A 25,075-nucleotide genomic window follows, 5' to 3' on the forward strand; every position below is an offset into this window, starting at 1 on the left:
GGTGCAAATGTAAAACAGGACTATTGTGAGAGTTTGGAAGAAGGAGTACACATTGAGGCTGGGTTCCTGAGGAAAGCTTTGCCACAGGAAACGAGGGTCACTCTTTCCTGGGGGGGATGGGGAGAGAGGGTCGCCTCCTTTCTACCACGAGACGGAACCATGACCCACACCCATGTGCTCTGCAGAAAGCGGTATTATTTCCTCGCTGGTCTCAAGGATGCTCTGGGAGAGCCACTCTTCTCTCAGCCAGAACTCCAACTTAGCCTCCGCTGGACGGTATCCACGCTGCGGCATAACTTGCCTGGCCAGTGGGCACCCCGCCTAGGTGCGCGTCTGTTCGCTACGTCCACCGCTTTTTTCTTAGACGTAGCCCCGAAGGCGGACAGCAGCCTCCTGAGTCCCGGCAGGTCTCGGAGTTTGCTTCTCCCGCTGGCCCGAAGGCGGAGCCGAGGACGCTGGGAGGAGGAGTTGGGGCGAGACACGGTTGGTTTTTAGCCAGTGCCGTCTTCATTGGATTTCGGAGAAGCCAGACCGGGATTTTCCTCGGCTCTGCGCCCCGAGCAAACGCAGGATGTCCCTGGGAAGCTCCGAGTGGGGCGGGCCGGGTGTCTGGCGCCGAGCGCGCTGGAGGAGGCTCTGGGGGGGCGGGCCCGCCGGCGGGGCTGCCCTCTCCGCAGTGACGTCCCCGGAGGCGGAGGGGCGACAGGCTGGCTCCTCGCCCTCCCCGCCTACTCCGGGTGCCGGGTCCGTCGGTGTTGGGGAGATGCTGCAGCTGACCGCCGTTGGCGTTGCGGAGCGCGCAGCTGCCGGTACCCCCGCTCCACCGCCGTAGCGCCCGGGGGTCCGAAGGCGCACCCGAGCCGGGCCATGCCGCGGGGAGCGGCGCCGCAGGCAGTGCTGCTGGCCGCGCTGCTGGCGGGGCTCCGGGGCGCGACGGGTCGCCTGCTCAGCGGTGAGTGCGCGCGCTGGGGCGGGGGCTGGTTCCCAGGCGCGCTCGGCTGCGGCACCCACGGCACCCCTGGTGCGGCTGACCGTCTTCAGGGCCACGGCGCCTCTTCTCTGGCCCTCGGAGGAGAGGGCGGAGGGGTGGCGCCCCAGCCCCACCAGTGGACTCAGCCCCACCGGCTCCTGCTGCTTCTAGAGGAGCAATCGCCGGGCGGCTGAGCCCAGCGTCGGTTCCCTGCGTGTCCTGGACAGCTCGACGTCCACTCCCCGCCCAGGGTTACCAGATACCGGGAGACGGAGGCTAGATGGAACAGTGAGCAAACTGCTCCAGGAGGCGCCCCTCGGTCCGCTCCACTGAGCGAGTCTCAGTAGTGCCCGGGACCCCCACACAGCGCTTGTCCTGCCCACCGAGGAGGTCTCCTGTCCCCGGGGACGGGGTGGGGGAGTGAGGGGTGCGTACAGTAGCGATTCTAGCTCAGCTGTGCTGTGGGAACCCAGCCTGTTACTCCTGGTCTCTTCTGATGGGGGGTAGGGAGGGCGGCGGAGAAGGCAATGGCACCCCACTCCAGTACTCTTGCCTGGAGAATCCCATGGATGGAGGAGCCTGGTAGGCTACAGTCCATGGGGTCGCTAAGAGTCGGACGCGACTGAGCGACTTCACTTTCATTTTTCACTATCATGGATTGTAAAAGGAAATGGCAACCCACTCCAGTATTCTTGCCTGGAGACTCCCATGGATGGAGGAGCCTGGTAGACTGACGCGACTTAGCAGCCCCAGCAGCAGGGAGGGCGGCTGGATCCCGCGCCTGGAATAAGAGCGCTTAGAAAAAGCAGCCTAGTTAGCGCGGGACAAGCCCCGCCTTACTCGGGGGGATGACTCTAGGCTTCCTTCCTCCTGTGACTGCAGCCGCGGACTTGGACTTCAGAGGAGGTACAGTGCTCTGGCTTCTTGCCTCTTGCATTTGTTCCACATGTCGTGGCGGGGGCCAGCGGGAGGGCGATGTCCATATCCCTTCTCGGGTTTCCTTCATGGCCTTTTTCAGGCAACAGATGGGCCACGAGGGATGGAGGAGAAAGAAAACCGCCGCTCAGTTATCTATGCTTCGGAAGTTGATTGAGAGACTCTAAAGTTGGTTTCAGGATGGGGTGGGGTGCCGAGCGGCAAAATGGGAGGGTAACCGAATTCAGCTGTTTGGGTGACCAATTCCCCGGGCTCTGTCCTCCATGGAGAGGAACAGAAGTCCCTCCCGCCCTTCCCTTTCCTGCAAGTGAGAGATGAGAGACACTTCCTGAAGGCAAGGGGACCAGATGAGCCCTGGGCCTTCTTCCAGCTCTGGGTCACTCTGGCATTCACTGGCTGACTGGGGATGTGTGGCCAGGCTGGGCCATACAGGAAACTCGTTTAGGGTGTTATGATGATCACCTTGATGATCCACCGATGGAAAAATGGAGGCTGCCAGTAAATTCACCTCCAGATTTGGGGTTCCTGGGACTCATTTGTTTTTCCTCTGCTTCCTCATTTGGAGCCACCTTTAAGGACCCATAGAAGCTGAGCTGGCCCAGCCTTCTCTCCCGTCTCCAGAATACCTCCTCAGTGAGAATGTTCCTCTTAGGAGGCCTCCTAATTTTCTGATGGAGCAGTCCTGCTAGAGTTTCTCTATTCAGCAACAGGAGAAAAATGGCAGAGAAAGGGAGAAGATGGAAAATGAAAAACCAACGTTTTTTATTTAAGAATTTAGTTACAAAAGCAATGAAAGAAGAAACTGAAAATAAGAATTCACAAGAGCTCTCTGGATTATCTGTATGGGCTCTGTTCCCATTTAAGCACTGAAAATGCAGTTCACTGTCTGCGGCCTTTTGCCCGGTACTCTGGGCAGTTTGGGGAATAACGAATGCTATCTGGCTCCCTGAACAGATGCAAAACAAGTTAGGAAAATGAGAACATTCTATGAGAGCTGGAAAGAGTTTTCCAAACACAAATCCTCAACTCCTCGCTCTGTGGCAGCAATTGACATCCAGAGTCCAAGAACCGGCTCTTCATTGCAAGGGATTCTCCTTGTTGAAGTCTGGTGTTCACTGTACAGCTGGATCCAGAAACACATGTTGTGTCTTCCTGTGGGCTCGGAAGCATATGTGTTTCTGTATTCCCAGCACCTAGCACAGCACCAGGCACCATGTGTACACTCAGTACATACTGACTGGACAAAGGAGCGACGAGGCTAATGTTTTGGGTGCAGAATTGCAATCGTGAAATTAAAAGACTCTTGCTCCTTGGAAGAAAAGTTATGACAAACTTAGTATATTGAAAAGCACAGACATTACTTTGCCAACAAAGGTCCGTATAGTCAAAGCTATGGTTTTTCCATTAGTCATATACAGGTGTGAGAGTTGGACCATAAGAAAGGATGACCACTGAAGAATTGATGCTTTTGAATTGTGGTGTTGGAGAAGACTCTAGAGAGTCCCTGGGACTGTAAGGAGATCAAAGCAGTCCATCCTAAAGGAAATCAACCCTGAATATTCATTGGAAGGACTGATGCTGAAGCTGAAGCTCCAATACTTTTGCCACCTGATGCGACGAGCTGACTCATTGGAAAAGACTCTGACGCTGGGAAAGACTGAAGGCAGGAGAAGGAGATGACAGAGGATGAGATGGCTGGATGGCATCATCAACTCGATGGACATGAGTTTGAGCAACTCATGCTTCAGGAGATAGTGATGAACAGGGAAGCCTGGCGTGCTGCAGTCCATGGGGTTGCAAAGAGTCCAACCTGAGTTAGTGACTGAACAGAACAGATCAGAAATGGCTTCAGGAGCCCAGACACAAGCTAGGGTGGTGTGTACTGGTGAAGGATTTGTAATCTGTCCTCAGTAGAGTCCCATCCATTTGTCTTTGTCTTCAGCCTTTCAGTGGTCAGTCAGATGAGACATATTACATAGGCTTCTGGTGCAACCTGAGCTTTCGTTGGCATGGGGGATGTCTCTTATGTCTCCTGCATTGGCAGGCAGGTTCTTTATGACTAGTACCACCTGGGAAGCCATATGTGACCTTAGCCAAGCAAATTTCTCTGAGCCTCAGTTTTCTCATCTGTAAAATGAGGCATAAACAACGTCTACAGCAGAGGATTACTATGAGTGTTTAGTGAGATAAGGTGTGTATGTAAATGTAAAAGCCCTTAGCGTAATGCATGACACACAGAAAGAGTTCACTAAACCTTAGCTGTTGTCTTTAAGCAAGACCAGTAGCAGAAATCCCCTTGGATCTGATGCTCATAGCTTCTGCTTATACCATAGACTGGGTGAATTCTCAGTCCTGCAACCTAGCCAGAGGGCTCCAGCGTTGAGAAGCTCACACCTGAGTTCAGAATGCCTCTTTTACCCGAAGGAAACCCCAAACAGAGGCAACTCACTTTAAACCACACTATCTCCTGAGACTCCCAAATGGCATGAAAGTGTTTGTGTGCCTTTAAGTGAAACAATAAATCTTCATCCACCGCTCTTATAGAGATTAATTTTAAATGTCTGCTTTTCAATCATCTGTAATGGAATAAACAAAGCATGGAGGTCCCACACAATTTAGCCATCAGAGTCTAAATCACTGCATCTCCGCACTGGAAGGGGTATTAATTTGCTCTGAGAGCCTAAATGACACTAAAACAGTCCACTGATGAGTAATCAGAATTCCTGCCCAGCTCCATTCAGATGTCTCCAAGCGTCTCTGCTCTGGTATATTTTAAGTGTTAGTTGCTCAATTGGGTCCGACTCTTTGTGACCCCACAGACTGGAGCCCGCCAGGCTCCTCTGTCCATGGAATTCTCCTGGTAAGAATACTGGAGTGGGTAGCCATTTCCTTCTCTAGGTCATCTTCCCTGTCCAGGAATTGAACCCAGGTCTCCTGCATTGCAGGCAGATTCTTTACCATCTGAGAGTGTGTTGGGGGGCATTAAAATAGGTAGGCTTCTTTTCTTCTCCAGGTCAGCCAGTCTGCCGGTTAGGAACCCAGAAGCCTTGTTATGAAGTCATTTACTTCCGTGATGCTTCTCGAAGACTGAACTTTGAGGAAGCCAGAGCAGCCTGCAGGAGAAATGGGGGCCAGCTAGTCAGCATTGAGTCTGAAGATGAACAGAGACTGATAGAAAAGTTCATTGAAAACCTCCTGGCTTCTGATGGCGATTTCTGGATTGGGCTCAGGAGGCGTGAGGACCAAAAAAGCAATGGCACAGCCTGCCAGGACCTTTATGCCTGGATCGATGGAAGCACAGCAGCATTTAGGTAAGTGTGCGGAACTCACAGCGGCTAACTCACTGGACATAGCTCAAGAAAGAGGCAGGCTAGATCCCCGATGCCAGTCAGGAAGGAAGAGAAGCCCAGCTGGGCAGAGCCCCAAGGGGATAGCAGCACTGGCACAGCCACAGACCGAAGCAGTGTGGCAAGGGTGATAAATCAGCCTTAACTTGGGCCCAGCTCATGTTCAGAGAGCTCTGCCCAGGAGGGTGGCCCAGAAGCTTTGCTTCAATAGGGCACAATGCATGATGTCAGCAGTTCTGGCTACCTGGCCTTTTGGACTAGAACCCTAATGAGAGATTTTTTAATTTTTATTAGAGTGTAGTTGATTTCCATTGTGTTACTACAGCAAAGTGAATGTATACATATACATATATCCACCCTTTTTTAAGACCTTTCCCTTACAAGCCATTACAGAGTACCGAGTAGATTCCCTGTGCCATACTGTAGGTCCCTGTTAGCTATCTATTTTATATATAGTAGTGTGTATATGTCGGAGAAGGCAATGGCACCCCACTCCAGTACTCCTGCCTGGAAAATTCCATGGACAGAGGAGCCTGGAAGGCTATAGTCCCTGGGGTCGATAGGAGTCGGACACGACTGATCGACTTCCCTTTCACTTTTCACTTTCATGCACTGGAGAAGGAAATGGCAACCCACTCCAGTGTTCTTGCCTGGAGAATCCCAGGGACCGGGAAGCCTGGTGGGCTGCCGTCTCTGGGGTCGCACAGAGTCAGACACGACTGAAACGACTTAGCAGCAGCAGCAGCAGCAGTGTGTATATGTCAATCCCAATCTCCCAATTTATCCCTCCCTCCACCCTCTTACACCTTGGTAACCATAAGTTGGTTTTCTACATCTGTGACTCTATTTATGTTTTGTAAATGAGTCCATTTGTACCATTTTTTTAGATTCCACATATAAATGATATCATATGATATTTGTTTTTCCCTGTCTGACTGAGTTCACTCAGTGTGACAATCTCTACGTTCATCCATGTTGCTGCAAATGACATTATTTTGTTCTTTTTATGGCTGAGTAATATTCCATTGCATATATGTACCACATCTTATATCCATTCCTCTGTTGATGGATGTTTAGGCTGCTTCCATATCTTGGCTACTGTAAACACTGCTGCGGTGAATATTGGGGTGCATGTATACTTTTGAATTATGGTTTTCTCTGAGTATATGCCCAAGAGTGTGATTGCAGGCCCAGTGAGAGACTAAAGGCCTAGAGGGCTGAAGGGCTTTAGACAACAAGGATTTATGCTGCTGCTGCTGCTGCTGCTAAGTCACTTCAGTTGTGTCCGACTCTGTGCGACCCCATAGATGGCAGCCCATCAGGCTCCCCCGTCCCTGGGATTCTCCAGGCAAGAACACTGGAGTGGGTTGCCATTTCCTTCTCCAATGCAGGAAAGTGAAAAGTGAAAGTGAAGTCGTTCAGTCATGTCCGACTCTTCTCGACCCCATGGACTGCAGCCTACCAGGCTCTTCTGTCCATGGGATTTTCCAGGCAAGAGTACTGGAGTGGGTTGCCATTGCCTTCTCTGGAATTATGACAGGCAAGAAATTAGAGCCAGATCTAATTCTCTGGATTGGCCAAGAGGGGACACAAAGAAGCCTGTGGTTTGCAGACCCCTTCTAAACCTCCAGTATTGGACTCACTTCACATACTCGCCCTGGCACCATGGCACTGCCATCATCTCTCCCTGAGGAAAGCAGTGACGTGGAAAAATGTCATCAAATATCAAAATGCAAAGGCAGACTTAAGACGGGAAACGTACTTTAACAAATTTAACAGTTACTATCTTTTTATAATAAATAGTATATATAAATCAGTAAAACGCTAAATGTTTAAATGTCAATAAAACCCATGAGCAAAAGACCTGAGCAAACAGTTCACAAAATAGACACTCTAACTGGTAAACAATCGTATGGGGAAAAAATTTAAACTCAGTTTCAATCAAAAGAATGAAGATAAGAATATCTCTTTTTACCTACTCCATTTAAGACAGCATGTCAGCATTTATCGAAGCCCACCCATTTGGCTATTCTGACCCTCACCTTCGTTTAATCCAGGAGTATCTCCTCCAAGATTCTCATGGACCTCTCCTCCCAGGAGAAACCTTTTTTTTTCGTCTGCTCTGGGTCTTCACTGCGGCACTCAGGCTTCCCTAGTTGTGGCACACAGGCTCTCTAGTTGCCAGGGGCAAGCTTACCTGCCCATGGCATGTGGGATCTTAGTTCTCCAACCAGGGATCAAACCTATGTCCCCTGCATTGGAAGGCATGATTCTTCACCACTGGGCTGCCAGGGAAGTACTCCTGGGAGAAATTTTAAAAAAGAAGATTAGCAGGAGGAACTACCCTCTCCACCAGTGCAGCTGGTCCCCAGAGCCATGACTTATACTTACTGAGACCCCCCTCACCTCCTCCATCCTGTCTAGGTTCCCCTCCCCTCTTCTCAGGGAGCCTCAGTGGCTTGCTTACCTTGTGGGAAGACCCAGACCCTTATCCCTGAGGAATGTGAAGCCCTAGTCAACTTGAATTTCTCAGTCTGGAGTGATTTCACTTTTCTATTTACCATCAAAATGGAGCGCATGAGTACCAACAGGTACCCAAGTAGATACCTGAGTGCCAAACATATGGCCCTGCCTATAACAGCAGAGATACCTTCATGATTAGGGTCAGTACCTCCTACAAAGACAATGACTCCTCCTCTTGCCTGCTCGTTCCTGGACACAAGGATCCCTTGGTGTCCAAGTGGCAGCCATTGGTTCAACAACATTCGTGGTATATCTTCTGGTGGAAGGATTTCTCCTGTGGGTACCAGGCCCTCTAAACCCACAGGCCTCAATATTGCAGAGACAAGAAGCACAAATTCCCCAAGTGGGTACTGCCAGGGATGGGAAGCAAGGGTTGTCCTCCTTTTGCAAGCTATAGCCTTGAGAAATGTATTTCTTAAAGAATAAAGCTTGAACATCAAAATTACTTCTTTATACATGGACTGCAGAATGGATGTTGTGTTACCAGGCATGAAAATCACAATAATCTCATTGTACATCTCCATCAGAGCGCTTGGGTGACTAGGTGCATCATCAAGGAGCAGTAATACTTGGAAAGGAATCGTTTTTCTGATAGTAGGTCTCAACAAAGGGCTTAAAATATTCAGTAAATCATGCTGTGAACAGTTGTGCTGTCATCCAGGCTTTGTTGTCCCATTTATACAGCAAAGGCCAAGTAGATTTAGCATATTTCTTAGGGGTCCTAGAATTTTCAAAATGATCTGTGAAAACTAGCTTCAACTTAAAGTCACGGGCTGTGTCAGCTTTTTTTTAAATTACTATTTATTTTTTATTGAAGGATAATTGCTTTACAGAATTTTGCTGTTTTCTGTCAAACCTCAACATGAATCACTTTCACTTTCATGCATTGGAGAAGGAAATGGCAACCCACTCCAGTGTTCTTGCCTGCAGAATCCCAGGGAAAGGGGAGCCTGGTGGGCTGCCGTCTATGGGGTTGCACAGAGTCGGACACGACTGAAGCGACTTAGCAGCAGCAGCAGCAGGTGCCATCAGTAGTAAAGAATCTGCCTGCCAATGCAGGAGATGCAAGAGAGTCAGGTTCGATCCATGGGTTGTAGAAAATGCGAACCCACCCTGTATTCTTGGTTAGAAAATTCCACAGGCAGTGGAGCCTGAGCAGATATTCACACATACATCCCCACCAGTCATCCTGCTCTTTGAAGCTTTGAAGCCAAACATTGATTTCTCCTGTCTAAATTATGAAAGTCCTAGATGGTATCTTCCAATAAAAGGCTGTTTCTTCTACTCTGAAAATCTGTTTAGTGAGGCCACCTTTGTAAGTTATCTTTAGCTAGATCTGGATAACTTGCTTCAGCCTCTAAGCAGCATCTACTGCTTCAGCATGCACTTTTATGTTATGGAGACAGTTTCTTTCCTTAACTTCATGAATCAACCTCTGTTAGCTTCCGATTTTTCTTCTACACCCCTTGGCTTCCAGACCCCAGAATACCCTTGCATGACACAAAGGTCGATGATTCAAAGTCTGCACTGCATCTGGGAGGATGTTGCCCCCTCCTCACAAGTATTGCCACTCAGTCAGTGCTTCAGGTGGATTTTCAACAAGCTTGTTCATCCTTCTGTCAGACTGGCAGCTTTAGGAGAGCGAAGCGTGTGGTCCGACTAGTAAATCCCCTGCCTACTCCCACATCTCCTTTGCTAGCAACTTGGTTTTTTGGTCTAATTAGATCTTATTTAGAATCCTGAGCTGGTAGATCAAAGACTGTGTAAGTATTTGGATAGTGATGCTAAGGCCCTGGGGTGGAAGAGGCAAACCAATGACCGGATTATCTCTTCCTATCAACATGAATCATTGCCCCTTTCAGGGTGAAAGGAGTCCAGTGGGGTCTAGTTGCCACCAAATGCTAGGCCAGTCTCTGTTTCTGGCAGGTTGGATTTGGCAGTAGCTCTATCAGCCTTGGCTAGTGGGAACAGCTACTGCTGAGCCCATGCATGGCCTCCCTCCTGCCACCACGGCCACTCTAGTATACGCCTATTACATCAGCACAGGGGCAGCTGCTCACAGGTTGAGCTGTTTTGTCTCCCTGGTTAGTCAGTGCCTCTTCTGTGCTAGAGGCTTCTTGCTGGGCTTTAACATATGGTAGATTTTCGTACTTTATACCTACTCCCATATGTCTGTTCACGTCACTCTATCCAAGAACTCCTTGTCCTCAGCCTCCCACTCTTTCTCCTTTTAGACTCCTGATCAGCTGACCAAGCTCTTTGCCTTAGTCTAACGTCCAATAACTTCTCTTTCCATACCAAGTGGTTAAGTAGGCACATCAACAAAGCTCTGGCCATTGGGAGGTTGCCTCTTCACCACTAAACCTTTCACAACCACCTCTGAGTGGGGCTGTAGTACAGCTGCTGCCCACTGGGAGTTGTCTCCCCATGCTTGGCAACCTAAGGCTACCTTTATCAGCTGGTCATAAGGGATTCCCTTATGCAGCTGTAGGTATAAGCTGAGGGATAGGCTCTGGTACAACAGAGGAAGATATCATGGCGGTCTGCTCTGTTTGTACATGCCCTTTGGTCCTAAATATACCTCTTCCATCTTATAATGAGTTGATTCCTGCCTAATCTTTTGACTAAGTGTGTCTGACAATATCTCACTTTGACCGAGCAAGTTGGATTGTATGGTCTCTTGGTACTCCTTGCCTAGTAGCAAGCCAGAGTTCCTTGCAAAAGGTGGTTTTTTCCCCTCAGCTACAGGTGATATGGCCTTGCTACAGAATCTCAAGGGTTTGCATTGTGATTCTCTCACTGGAGCTTGTACGGATGCTACATGACATTGTTTTTCTCACCACCGATGCCTCTAACAATAGGGTGTGATGGATCATATGGCTCAAGTGGGAAGTCTGCTTCAATCACAGCCTAGAACCACTTCAGAGTCCTTTTTGGCTCTGGATCCCACTCAAAGACAGCTGCCTTTCATGTCAACAGGTATATATACCAGAACAGTATTCCCAGGTATGAAATATGCCACCTCTAGAGCCCAAAGGGACCTACCACATGCTAGGCTTCCTTCTTCAAATGATTGCAAGATGCTTCATGTATTATGAGATGAAATAATTTAACCCTTAACTTGAAAGAGGTGTTGTGCCATTGCCTAGACTACAAAACACCTACACATTTTCATGAAGTAGCAGGCCCCTGAATCTTCATAGCATTTATCTCCAACCTTGGGGCTTCCCTGATAGCTCAGTTGGTAAAGAATCTGTCTGCAATGCAGGAGACCCCGGTTCAATTCCTGGGTCAGGGAGATCCCCTGGAGGAGGGATAGGCTACCCACTCCAGTATTCTTGGGCTTCCCTTGTGTCTCAGCTGGTAAAGAATCTGCCTGCAATGTGGGAGACCTGAGTTCAATCCCTGGGTTGGGAAGATCCCCTGGAGAAGGAAAAGGCTAACCATTCCAGTATTCTGGCCTGGAGAATTCCATGAACTGTATAGTCATGGGGTCACAAAGAGTGGGACTTGACTGAGAAACTTTTCGCTTTCACTTTCAACAATATGGTGATTTTGGAGAAGGCAAAATCACCAAGGTGATTTTGGAGAAGGCAATGGCACCCCACTCCAGTACTCTTGCCTGGAAAATCCCATGGGTGGAGGAGCCTGGTAGGCTGCAGTCCATGGGGTCGCTGAGGGTCGGACATGACTGAGCAACTTCACTTTCACTTTTCACTTTCATGCATTGGAGAAAGAAATGGCAACCCACTCCAGTGTTCTTGGAAGTCTCTCTTCATGTCATATTATGACAGAGGGTAGGAAAAGTAATATAGTCCTGGGGAAAGACCATAAATATATACTGATGTCTATCCCAAATGAAGGCAGACTGTTTCTGATTCTCTTTCTGATACAGATGAAAAGGAATGTACTCACCAAATCTTCATACTAGGTACCCAAGGACATGTTAACCAGCTCTAGCAAAGATGTCACATATGGCATAGCAGCTGCAATGGAGGCTTCTACTTGGTTGAGTCTGTGCTCCTCCAGTTTCATCCTTCAGAATCTGCCTGATTTTTGCAGGGGCCAGACTAGTGAATTATATAGAGATGTGGCGGGGAATACCGTCCTGGCATTTTCTAGGTCTTTGGAGGCAGCACTACTTTCTGTCATGTTTGCCTGGATAAGGTATTGTTTTCTGTTTACTATCTTGAAGAGGACAGGGAAGAATGCAGTTTTCAAGGCTTCCACTTGACCTTCTCCCTGTTATAACTCTTACCCCATAAGTTTTCAATTCATATATTTTGAAACTGGAGAATGACCACTGGATGGGTCCCACTGTGAGCTGGTCCTTATCTCAGAGAGACAGCACTGAGCAGTCCTGAAGAGAGATCTTAGTTCTCTACCCAGGAATAGGACCTGCATAGCCTGGATGAAAACCAGGAATCCTAGCCACTAGTCCACCAGGGATTAGAGGCTAAAAGCAAAGTTCCCCTGACCCATTGAAAAATACATTTCTCACAGAGGCAAAAACATAAAAACAGGTACAAAGTTTATTATTAGAAACACAGCAGTGGGAGAGCACATGGGTGCGTGCTCAGTCGCTCAGTCGTGTCCGACTCTTCGTGACCCTATGGACTATAGATCACCAGGCTCCTCTGTCCATGGCATTCTCCAGGCAAGAATATTGGAGTGGGTTGCTGTTTCCTCCTCCAGGGGATCTTCCCAACCCAGGGATCCAACCCAGATCTTCTGCATCTCCTGCCTTGCAGGCAGATTCTTTACCGCTGAGCCACCACGGAAGTGTGGGTAAACACACAGAGAAGCAATTTGTTTATTTAAGTCAGCAGTTAGGCAGAAATACACACCCGGAGAGAAAAGATACAGGAGTCCTCTCTAATGAGGAGGGGTGAAGTAAAAAGGTGATTTAAATCACTGATATAGGATAAACCTTCTGGGTCTTCATTTACCTTTGGGCAGTTATCTTGTTTCTTTTTTCATACCTGACAGGTCCAAGGACCTTCCCCAAGATGCATGCACAACTTTTTGTTAAGATGGATCTTACCACAGATGCCTGTAGGTGCATGTGGTCTCCCACGCACCTACTTATTATGCTCCCCCTCCCTTTTTGATCCCCCCAAAAAGCCTTCCATGGGCAGACAGGGAACTTTTCCTTGATCTCGAGTGGTCATCTTATCTCTTTATTCCAGCAGAGCGCAGCTTATGCCACTAGCTTTTTGCTTGGAGTGTCTGGGTGAGAACACAGCCTCAAGCAAACTTTGCTTGACAAACACCAGCTGTTCAGCCTGGAGGCCCATCTATCTCCTACCTCAGTCCTGAAACAGAACTCGATTTAATACTTGGCCTCAATATGCTCCCACTCAAATGGGTAACCTTAATGACACTTCAAGTCTTTGGGTAGCAGTGTTAACTTGCACACTCTGTCCACAATCTTTGTAATATCAGGGTATTCTTCCTTCCCCAGTGTATGGTTCCTTGAATAAATGGCCATAGGTCCCTTGGGGAGAATAGAGGAAAATACCATGTGTACCTGGGGCCTCCCAGGGGGTGCTGCTGCTTCTGCTGCTGCTGCTGCTGCTGCTGCTAAGTCGCATCAGTCATGTCCAACTCTGCGCAACCCCATAGATGGCAGCCCACCAGGCTCCTCCATCCCTGGGATTCTGCAGGCAAGAACACTGGAGTGGGTTGCCATTTCCTTCTCCAATGCACAAAAGTGAAAAGTGAAAGTGAAGTCGCTAAGTCGTGTCCGACTCTTAGCAACCCCATGGACTGCAGCCTACCAGGCTCCTCCGTGGTAAAGAACCCACCTGCCAGTGTAGGAAATGTAAGAGACTCAGGTTCAGTCCCTGGGTTGGGAAGATCCCCTGGAGGAGGTCACGGCAACCCACTGCAATCCACTCCAGCATTCTTGCCTGGAGAATCCCATGGACAGAGGAGCCTGGTGGGCTACCGTCCATAGGGTCCAGAGTTGGACATGACTGAGGCAACTTAGCTCACATGCACGAACCATGGGCATCTACTGGGGTGTCGCGGGGTCCTTCCTCTTTCTAGCAGTGAGTTCCAAGCCTAAAAGCTGGCTCAAGTCCAGAAACTAGATTCCAGGCATCATATTGGATGCCAGGCATCCATCCCATTATCTGTGAAATAAATTAACATAAAGCCATAAGGCCAGTGGGGAGGAAAACAGACAAGGGGAGGCCCATCAACAAGGTTGGAAAATTTCCTGGAGGTGACTGGTGAGGTGCAGAGCCCAGCCCCGGTCAGGAACCCCAGCTGTCCAGACAGTGTCCAAGCTGTGTTGCAAGTTCAGCTATCATCCAGGCAAATTCAATCCAATGAGTTCAGCAGAGAATTTTCCTTCTGCTGACCTGCAGCACCAGACTCAAGCAGAGCTCTCCTGGGGTAGTACACGGAGAGCTGTCTCTTAGGTGCCCATGAGGAGGGGCTGTGACGAGAGCTAGGCAGAGCAGCAGAGCTCATCTAAACAGTCTGAGCATCAGGGCAGAGCTGGGCCCTGGAAGCAACCTGCTTGGGTGAGTAATCAGGCAGAGTACAAAGCCCAGCCCTGAGTCAGCACACGGCCTGGGTGCTCACAGCATCTAAACTACGGAATCCAAGGCTTTAACCTGGCACCCACAGATCTAACTGGGCAGCCGCACCATTTAATTCCAAGTACCACTAGGGCTGCAGTGCACCCCATCCAGGAAACTGGGAGACAAAGACAAGAAATCAGGCAGCGGAGGCTAATAAAAGGTCTCAGCAGCCTGATGAAGTAGAAACAACTTAAACACTGAAAAAGACTAGCTGGGCCTCCTGCTTTTTCCCAAACTCTGGCTCCTGCTTTGAAGCCTCAGATGCTTGAATATTCTATCCACTCCTCAGAGTTCAGAAGGCAGCTGTGGCTACTGAAAAGCATGGGGAGATGGAAGCAGGGTGAGCTCTGGATGCAATAAGCCATGCCTCTCCTGGTACATCTGATTTCTTAAAAAAGAGAAACAAAACCCAGTTACCCAAAAGCAAAAAAAATAATAAGATTGTCCAGACTGGCCCTGCTGGCTGCTTTTTCTCATAATAACTTTGCAGACATCATATGGTAATATATTCCTCCCTGCAAAGAGGCTGTGGCAAATGTCAGATGATTGATTGTGATGTCCATATTCGAAAGCATGGTTCTCCTTATTGGCAGCACTTCAATTCCTCCCTCTCTCTTAAGTTCCTGGCTCAGTGGAATTTGATAGGAAAGCAAAGGCTTTGAAGTCTTGCGGGATCCTTCTCCAGTTGCCTCCACTGTTGACCCCTTTCCTACAGGAACTGGTATGTGGATGAGCCTTCCTGCGGCAGCGAGGTCTGCGTGGTCATGTACCATCAGCCGTCGGCCCCCGCCGGCATCGGGGGCCCTTACACGTTCCAGTGGAATGACGACCGATGTACCATGAAGAACAATTTCATCTGCAAATATTCTGATGGTAATGAATCCTCTCCCAAGTTATGTGGCTGCATTCTCAGCCTCCTCTCTCCTTTCATAATTAGCTGCTGGTTCTAAGAATTTGTCACGTAGTCTCTGAGAAAGCTTGTTGCAAATGCCAGCAGTGTTAAACTTTGGGAATTCTTGTAAAGGGAGATGACCTGATACCTCCTCGCTGAGGAGTAATTCTAGCAAAGAAGAGGGTATTAGATGCTAAGAGATGAAGAAATGAAAGGGTCTAATTTATGGATGATAAGGCAAGAATTATGAGAACTTCAAGAAATAAAAAGCCTTCCAGGTGGACAGTTACAATTCTTATTCTTTCCATATGTGAGGTTGTACACTGTAGGAGCTTCGAATAAGGAAGAAATATGAAAGGAAGCTGGCCATTTTTCTTGCCTGTCTCCTGCCAGCCATTTTCTGGGGCATTAAGGAAACAGGATAATGACCACAGGAGGTAGATGATAAAATATGCCAATTTTACTGATACTGGGCAGATAGCAGTCACTTTGATGAGCAGGCTTAAACTCCTTAGGCCACCGTCTATATATATGCCTTGCAAATTTAACTAGCTTTTTCTTCTAGATCTATTAAGGGTTTTGAATTGGCTACAAGCCCGTAATCTCACTGTGCTGGGCTTTCCCAAATTCCTCCATTTGATGGACTTCAATCTAAACATGAAGTGATTTTCTGTTACTGAAGCATTTCACCACCCTGAAGCCAACTGCTTGATCTCAATTCGGCATCTTTTCCTGACAGGAGTAGAATGACTTGTTAGTTACATCTAGCTGGGGACTAAACAATCCTGTCATTTAAAAACTGTTGGAGCTTGACTGTGCCTTTGCTGCTAAAGTTGTTTTTCCTCCCTCTTCACCCCTTCAGATGAATTCTTCTCTCCAGAGACCTGGTCTTCCCCACCATAGAGTTGTCTCAGGCAGGGAGGTTGCAAGGATCAAGGCTGACTTGCAGGGCACTTTTTCAGAGCAATTAAAGCAACTCACTTATGACAAACTGGCTGCCCATCACTTTTGTTCATTATATCCTATTATCACCATGATTTAAAATTTTGTACCTTAAACATTTTTTGAAATGTGAGATTTGGGCACTGGTTTTCATAGCCTTTTATTTTGGGGTTAGAACCAGTTAGTTTTTTAAAAAATAATTTTGTTTATTCATTGTGCTGTTGCCTGTATTAGACTGAGTCCTGGCAGGGTAAAGATGGCACACTCAAAGGGTTTAATGGGAGGAGTATAATAAAATGATATTTACCAAAGTGTGGACACAGAGCATGAGATGGTGACGTGCCCAGGGACCAGCTGCAACAGGAAACTATTACTACCCCTAGGCTTCAAGGAGCGAAGGGAGGGTACGGTTTTAGCAGAACCCAGAGAAATCTTGGAGTCATGCAAGAGGAGCCACCCAACAGGAGCTATAACCAGACAACACGGTACTGTCGAACCACCATGATGTGGGAGAGAGGTCTGGGGGGTCATAGGACCTGTCTCTTCTCCTACCCTCTAATCTCCTGCTTCTGCTCCTATTAGTTAAGTCCAATCAAGAACCAAAGGACAAGGGAGCCCCGGGACACATCCCCAGAGGTCAGCCTCCCAGGACACAGAGAAGGACCAAGAATAGATTGAGCAGAGGGATGTAGGCACAAGGAAGAAAACTAGCACGTTGCCTTTCTGTAGACTGCCCCCTCCTTCTCAGGATAAGCTCACATACCTCAGCACACCACGAAAGGATTGGCTTGATCAGACCCTTGCCTCTCTGCAGTCCCAGTTCTCACCGCTTTTATTCCCTCCCCCATCCAGTTCCCTTCTGCGTTTTGTGAAGTTCTCCATGGTCTCTTAACTGCTGTTTCCAGTGCTTGGAACATCCTTCCCTCTTTTCCAGTCAACTCATTTTCAGCCTTCAGGTTAAGCATCACCTTCTCTCATAACAACAATAGATGGTCCTGGATTGTATCTTTGATGATGACAATGGTAATTTTCCATAAAGGGCATTTTTAGGACAATTGGCATAACTTGAATAAGATCTGGAGATTGGATGATACCATACATAGCAAGGTTGATATTTTGGTTTCGATAATTGTACTATGGTTATGATAGAGTATGCCCCTCCCAGTCCTGTTTTAAATACACACTGAGGTATTTAGGGAGTAAAGGGTAACTATGACTACAACTTATTCTCCGAAAAAAAGTTATGCATGTATCTGTATGTGAATATATATATGTGTCTGTGTATATATAGAGATTTAGATATAGATACATAGATATAAATATATGGAGATATATATAAAGAGAGAGACAGAGAGAATAGTTACATAAATGAAATGTGATACAATGATAACATTTGGGTGAAGGATACATGGGAATTCTTTGCAATAGTCTTGCAAATTTTCATAAATTTTAAATTATTTCCAAATAAGTTTAAAAAAAAATCACTTCCTCTGGGAAGCATTCCAGGGCTTAACCTCAAAACTAGGTTAAGTGTTCCTCCTATGAGGCTCATAACACCTCACACACACAGTACATATACTGCCTGTTGGCAAGTTTGTCCACTTCACTATATGGTTGGCATGAAATCTGGAAATACACGTTTGACCCCGCACTTGATGGGCTAGGGGAAGGTCACCCGGTATGGCTCCAACATTATGGCACAATATCGTTTTATACCAGAGGGCAAGTGACCAGTTGAAAGACAGCGTCTAAAACTAAATTTGACAACATGACCACTTAGAGTAGGCAGCATGCCAGCCGGATTTGAACACTTGATTCCTTCCGGGGTGCTTCTGGATTCCTTCTGGAAGCACAGACACATTCAGTGGAAATCAGAGACAAATTATCTGAGGCAATGTCACGGGCCATTGCAGCCTCGATGGAAATGCTGCATTAATTTGCCACGTTCACTGCAGTTTTGCCCAGTGGATCGAACTATGGAGGGACAACAAAATGACTGCATCGTTTTCTGTAATGTCATTGAATATACGATGTATTGTAATATAACATCACAAAATTAATATGTATGAATATTCTCCTATAATTCTATATTTATTGCCATCCTGTAGAGTGTAAGTTCCTTAGACTGCTGGGATGGCTTTTTATTTGCTGGTGTGTCTCTAATACCTAGCATGGAGTTTGTCTCCTTGGGATCTTAAATTTTCATTTGAATTTTTAAAATTCAAATCCCAGTTCAGCTACTTATTAGCCATGAGATTTGAGTAAGTTGCTTAATTTCCCTGTACCTGAGTCTCCTTGTGAACAGATTCAAAATAGCACTTACTCACAAGGCTGTCATCAGGATAAATTGTGTTTGTTTTTATAAAAACATTTAGAACATAATAGTGTTTCTATCATATAGCAGACATTTTTAATAAATAAGTGGATTTGCATCACCTCTACACACACACACACACAGACATGATTAAAAGTTTCCCTTCTGAATAAAACTTCAGAATAACTTTGACATCCTGGCCTTGTGTGTGCATGTTACTCGCTCATGTCCAACTCTTTGCGACCCCACAGACTGTAGCCCACCAGGCTCCTCTGTCCATAAGATTCTCCAGGCAAGAATACTGGAATGGGTTGCCATTTCCTTCTCCAGGGAATCCTCCCAACCCAGGGATCGAACCCAGGTCACCTGCATTGCAGGCAGATTCTTTACCATCTTAGCCACCAGGGAAGCCCCTCCAGGCCTTAGGACTATAAAGTCTAAAATTTTGACCTTAAAGACTGACTCTATGATCCCAGAGTATCTGATCAGCATAAGAGTCCCTGCCAGTACAAAAGACTGATACAATTTCTGCCAGAAGTAAAATCATTACTGTAGGTTTTCTGTGTAGCCTGACTCTCCAGAGGCTCTTAGAATTAAATAGTTCAGGTTCTAGATCACAGCTCTGCTTTGGGGCGGCCCATAGTCTACTTAGTCCCCAGCCACCTCCACTGCTTGGAGATTGGTGTTCATTGCTCTAAAACATCCCTAGTAGGAACTGATTAAATGTCTTGGATTGCTTTAAACCAGTTCAGGGACCTCCCTGGATGTCCAGTGGCTAAGACTTCATGCTCCCAATGCAGAGGGCCCGGGTTTCATCTCTGGTCAGGGAAACTAGATCCCACATGCCACAACTAAGACCCAGTGCAGCCTAATAGAATAGAATAGAATAGAATATTCAGGCCTGGGTGTAGCCAGGGAGGAATAGGGATTATTGTTGAAACCAGATTAGCCGTATGTTGATAAGCATTGACACTGCATAGGGGTTCATTATACCAATCTTTCCACTTTTGTGTATATTTGGAAATTATCATATTTAAAAGTTTTCATGCTTTTTTTAAAAGTGTCCAAGCAAAGCTGGGGAAAGGCTAGTCTTTGTGCAGAAGGGATTCTTTGGACTTACTAACCAGGTTCTGGAGTCTGATAGCATGAAATGAAGTTTGTTGGAAGACTGAATGAGCAACTAAATGGAAGCTGTGCCCTGGCCAGTTTCACTCAGATGGTATGGCAATTTACATATTACTCTCATTCTTATCCCTTTCTGCTGCAGAGAAGCCAACAGTTCCTTCTACAAGGACTGGAGGTAAGACTGTCATTGGAGATTTGAGTTCATTTGGGCTGTTTTACACAGGTTTAGAACCTCTGGATAGGTTTAAAGTCACATGCTCTTTATACCAGATTATTCGATGGAAAGACACCAACTCTTTGGATGGGTATATGTCACACCGAGACACCACATGTGATTCATTAATCTCACTCTCTGCTGCTGCTGCTGCTGCTAAGTCGCTTCAGTCGAGTCCGACTCTGTGCGACCCCATAGATGGCAGCCCACCAGGCTCTGCCATCCCTGGGATTCTCCAGGCAAGAACACTGGAGTGGGTTGCCATTTCCTTCTCCAATGCATGAAAATGAAAATTGAAAGTCAAGTCGCTCAGTCGTGTCCGACTCTTCACGACAAGAATCTCACTCTCTAGGGTCGCCTTTCAACTATGTGAAAAGGAACAATTACAAATCAGTTTGGGATGTTACTTATCCTTATTGACAATATGAAAGGAGTAATTCAATCTAACGAGACAAGTGAGTCAAACTGATCATTCTGGTCCTAAAAGTGAGTCATCGGCCCTTCCTCCGTGTTCTGCAGCACTTTATGGGCCTTGATGTCAGCTGCCTGCTGGCTGTGTTCCTACTTGATTCTTGGCAGCAAGAGTCATACCAGAAAGATCACGAAAAGTAGACCTCTGGGTCAGCAAATTCAGTTCTTCACTTTCTGTGGTTATAAACTGCACTGGTCACTTTGCTAGTGCTTTTTGACATCCCCCCCAAAGCTGATAGGACCTCAGAGAATATCTGGATGTTAATGCTTTTCTCCGGGTTCTAAGTACATGTGTCTCTCTCCAGGTGAAGAGATAGAGCCAGCAACACCCATCCTTCCAGAAGACACAGAGAAAGCAGATGCCACAGAAATACTGAAAGAAAGCAAAGGTATACACAAAACTCTCCCAGGGAAAAATAGACAATGGGACTCTCCTGATTATAAATTCCCCATGGTTACATACCCTGCTTTGTTCGTCCCACGGCTGCTTAAAAATGAAAACAGACAGGGCACTCGGGCTTTGTCAAAACTGTATTAAATGTTAGAGTTTGTCAGTGAAATATACAAAGGGAATTTTCCTAAGACAATTAGGGCGATTAGATGAGACAAGAGGTAAAAAGTCTTCAGGAAGACAGTCGGAGACTTGAGAACCTCCCAGAAGTTGTTTGGGTCAGGGTGGGGGGAAGGGGTGGGAATTGAGAATGAATATTGAGAAATAAGAGCAGAAAGCCCCAGGCCATGATTAATATTTCTTTACAAGACAAATAGAGAAAATGGACATAAAAGATAAAAGAAAATGGGGTGATAAACTGGAGTGCTAATGGACTTTCAACCTCAACTCTCACCTTGAGTTTCAAGAGGAAGATATGGGCTGGTAGCTAGACTTAATAATGTGGGTAAATGTCAAATCAATATAGGATACATCTGAAACTAACATGATATTGTACGTCAACTATATTTCAATTAAAACAAAAAAAGAGAAAGATCTGAGATTTTGTCACTGGGTAACTTTAAGAAACAAACACTTAATTTTTCAGTTTAGTTATTTACATAATAGAAGTAACAGTATTTTTCTCACCTACCTAAGAGCATCTACTGTGTCCATATAATGAAATAGGATACTGAAGTACTGAAATTCAGCCGTGACACTAGCCACCCCAAATTAACACAGACCTTACAGGTTAAGGGCTCAGTCCCCACACAGACTGCCCTTGCTTCAGATATCAGCCACAAGATTGGGGGTCCCCAGGCCACCCGCACTTCTAATCAACTGACTGCAATTCCAATGAGTCACTTTCAGTAATTCACTAGAACAACTCATAGAACTCAGAAAAACACCATACCCATAACTACATTTTATCTGCGCTTTTCTTTTCAGAAGCTGCCTTGAATCTTGCCTACATCCTAATCCCCAGCATTCTCGTTCTCCTCCTTGTGGTCACCACAGGTGTATGTTGGGTTTGGATCTGTAGAAGGAGGCAAGTAAAACGTTGATCCTGTAAACCTTTGTGTTTTCTGAACTTGGACTTCATTAAAAGGCAAGGCAGCTCCAAGAGAATCTCTTCTGCAGATTTGAGAATAAATCTTCTGATGGGTTCGGGGCACTCAGAAGTACTAAGCATTTGTACTCAGCTGTAATTAACAGAGTGATCTTACATTCTTTAATTTTTTAGTGTGGAAGATTTTAAATGACTTGAGGGGTGAGACTGCATTATTCACCTGTGTATCCACACATCACTCAGCAAAGTTTTCTCATGCCTGTACATTCTCACTCCAGAAATGTTTTTTGGGTGAGTAAAGGAGTAAATAGTGAGCCATATGAAAATAACTGTCCCAAAGCCTCCTGGCAAACATCTGAAACTAAACCACGTCATTCAAAATAAAATAGCCATATTCTTTTAATTGACTTTTACTTGAATACACAAGTATAGACGGCTACAAAATAGCTACCTTAAGTAGCTTAGAGCACCTCTGTTACAATGGAGCCACCATTTTGGAGGTACCCAGAGCTCTTCTCAGCTACCTTTTTATTCCCCATCATCATGGTATATATAGAAGAAGGTGGGCTTCACAACAGGAAAGCAAAGGTACATTTTAAGACTTGACTCCCTTTGATGACCAATTTAAGATAAACTAATAAGATTTCAATGTAGAACCTACTTCATTTAATAATAATTCCTTAGGGACTTCCCTGGTGGTCCAGCAATTAAGACTCTGTGCTGTCGGTACAGAGGGTAGGGGTTCAATCCCTGGTCAGGAAACTAACATCCCACATGCCATGCAGCGTGGCCAAAAGATTAAGAAAATAGTAACTCCCTTATAGAATTATTAGAATTAAATCAGTTAATACATGCAGAGTGAGTATATTATAAGCACTCAGGAATATCTCTTCCTATGATCATTTTTATTAGTTAATTCCTTTTAATCCAAAATATCGACAGAATTCAGTTCATAGGAGGTGGTAGGGAGGTTCAAGAAGGAGGGGACATAGGTATACCTGACTGATTCATGTTGATTTATGGCAGAAACCAACACAATATTGTAATGCAATTATCTTCCAATTAAAAATAAATAATAAATTTTTAAAATGTTGGTATGGCCAAAAAACCAGAATTCAGTTTAAAAAATTGCTAATATGTTTTCTAACTGCTTACTCTGTGCTTGGTTCTTGATTTCCCTTCCTTATCTACCCATTGAGCAGCTCACCCCAATCTGGGAATTGTAACTTTAAACTGGAGTCTACTCACGGTTTTAATCATTTTGTGCCACAGACACAAAAATACTAGCAAAATATTTCCAAAAATGTATGTGAAACAGTAATACATGAGCTTCTTTATTAATGCTTCTTTAGGTATAATTATTGAATTATAATTCAACATCATAATATTGAAGCAGAGATGAGCATAAAATATTTAAGGCATCTTAAACAATAACTGTGATATGAAAATATCTATGATTTCCGTTGGTGAGTACGTCAGACATTACTAATTCTACTCAGCTTGATTGCCCACATTCAGAATTGAAGGACAGTTTCCCTTAGAGATGGATTTGTTTTAATGTGGCATTTTTTCTCCCATGCAGTTCTCTCCATAGACCCTCTGGGGGCTCTGGGGACCCTAGGGTCACCCGTTCTGCTCTGTGCTCAGGCCATGGTGAATGACAGATAGAATACTTTCCTCGTTCATTCCTGCCCCACCCAAAACCCTGCCCTGTAGGTTGACACAGATGAGAAGTGCAGCGTAGTGACCGCGCAGGGATGACCCTCTCCTGCCTGGACAGGGGCCCGGGGACATTCTCAGGCCCCTTGTCTGTTCAGCCCTGGTTCTCCCTCTTCCTAGGAAACGGGGGCAGCCAGACCCCAGCACTAAGGAGCAGCGCCCCACCTGGCCGGCTCCTCAGCCCGGGAACAGCCCGGACCTGGAGGTTTACAACGTCATACGAAAGCAGAGCGAAGCTGATCTGGCCGAGACCCGCCCGGACCTAAAGAACATCTCGTTCAGAGCGCGCTCAGGAGAGGCCTCGCCGGACGCCGTGTCTTGTGACTACGAAAACGTGGCCGTGAACCCGTCTGAGAGCGGGTTCGTGACGCTGGTGAGCATGGAGAGTGGCTTCGTCACCAACGACGTCTACGAGTTCTCCCCGGGCCGAGCAGGGAGGAGCAAGGAGTCCGGATGGGTGGAAAATGAAATCTACGGTTATTAGGAGGCTCAAAGAAACCCTGAACTGACAAGAATGGGAAGGGAGAGAGAAGCAATTTTCCTATCAGGGAAACACTCAGAAGGTCTCCGAAGGGGCTCAGATCAGGTCCTGGGGGTGAGCATGAGACGGTTTGAGCCCCCGCTGGAGCCCTGGTTTGGGCTGTGTCCCTTAACCCAGCCCCTCACCCGGCATTGCCCAGGGGCTGGCACGTGGTAGAAAATAAATACCTGATTGTTATAACTGACTTTCAAGAGAGAGTGCTTTCCTTGGCGGGCGTGCTGTGGAGCTTGGGAAACCAACATCTGGGTTCTGTCCCTCTTCTTCAGTACAGCCGCAAACATCATTACAAGGAGACAGAAATCCCAGAAGCTTTTCAAAGGCGGCGTATGCTGGCATCGGGCTGGCCTACACATAGCAATTCTTATATCTGTTTTTTGTTTTGTTTTGTTTTTCCCAGAGAATCAAATCAAACCAAAAGCAGGAAGCAGAATGTTAGTCAGTTTGTGTCTACAGTCCCTCCTCTGCGTGTGGCCTCGGGGGACCTTTTTTCTTTCTCCTGACATCCAAACTTGGAAATATGTAACTTGGAAACAATTTAGAAACTAAAAATGAAGTTTGAATCTAGGCTTCTCCGCTTAACTGTGTTCCCGATCCTGATTGCACACTGTCCTGTTTGTGTGTTTGTCTCACTGCAGCCTCAACATTAATATTAGAAATAATGCTAATGATTTTACCTTTTTTTTGTTTGGGGGAGCTGACTATCTCAAACACTTTAAGACTCAAATGCAGAGAAATGTGGCCTAACACCAGTCATAATTACCATATGAAATTCTGAAGGCCATTATTTAAAACACCAGCAACATCCTGCTGCTGCTACTGCTGCTAAATCACTTCAGTCGTGTCCGACTCTGTGGGACCCCATAGACAGTAGCCCACCAGGCTCCCCCGTCCCTGGGATTCTCCAGGCAAGAATACTGGAGTGGGTTGCCATTTCCTTCTCCGATGCATGAAAGTGAAAAGTGAAAGGGAAGTCGCTCAGTCATGTCTGA

At 46.5% G+C, this 25,075-nt stretch overlaps 1 protein-coding gene across 4 annotated transcripts; it reads left to right on the plus strand.

Annotated features, from left to right (window-relative positions):
- Positions 1 to 683: 683 nt before the first annotated feature.
- Positions 684 to 24,270, plus strand: LAYN (layilin). 4 transcript variants are annotated; one of them, XM_061440256.1, is made up of 7 exons: positions 684 to 952; positions 4,920 to 5,217; positions 15,085 to 15,242; positions 19,785 to 19,817; positions 20,633 to 20,716; positions 21,706 to 21,805; positions 23,666 to 24,270. In XM_061440256.1, the coding sequence occupies exons 1-7, from the start codon at positions 868 to 870 to the stop codon at positions 24,027 to 24,029; spliced, it is 1,122 nt and encodes a 373-aa protein (XP_061296240.1). In that variant the 5' UTR covers positions 684 to 867; the 3' UTR covers positions 24,030 to 24,270. The 4 variants fall into 4 exon arrangements, with proteins under 4 accessions (XP_061296240.1, XP_061296242.1, XP_061296241.1 ...); XM_061440257.1 differs by lacking the exon at positions 684 to 952 and adding an exon at positions 1,791 to 1,876; XM_061440258.1 differs by lacking the exon at positions 19,785 to 19,817 and having other exon boundaries at positions 753 to 952.
- Positions 24,271 to 25,075: the final 805 nt, after the last annotated feature.

This window comes from Bos javanicus, chromosome 15, assembly GCF_032452875.1.
Source record: "Bos javanicus breed banteng chromosome 15, ARS-OSU_banteng_1.0, whole genome shotgun sequence".
Taxonomy (NCBI): Eukaryota; Metazoa; Chordata; class Mammalia; order Artiodactyla; family Bovidae; genus Bos; species Bos javanicus.

Coding starts and splice junctions, on each gene's coding strand:
- LAYN (XM_061440256.1), top strand. CDS start 868: ATGCCGCGGGGAGCGGCGCCGCAGGCAGTGCTGCTGGCCGCGCTGCTG. Junction 19,818..20,632: donor TCCTTCTACAAGGACTGGAG/GTAAGACTGTCA, acceptor GTCTCTCTCCAG/GTGAAGAGATAGAGCCAGCA. Junction 20,717..21,705: donor AATACTGAAAGAAAGCAAAG/GTATACACAAAA, acceptor TTTTCTTTTCAG/AAGCTGCCTTGAATCTTGCC.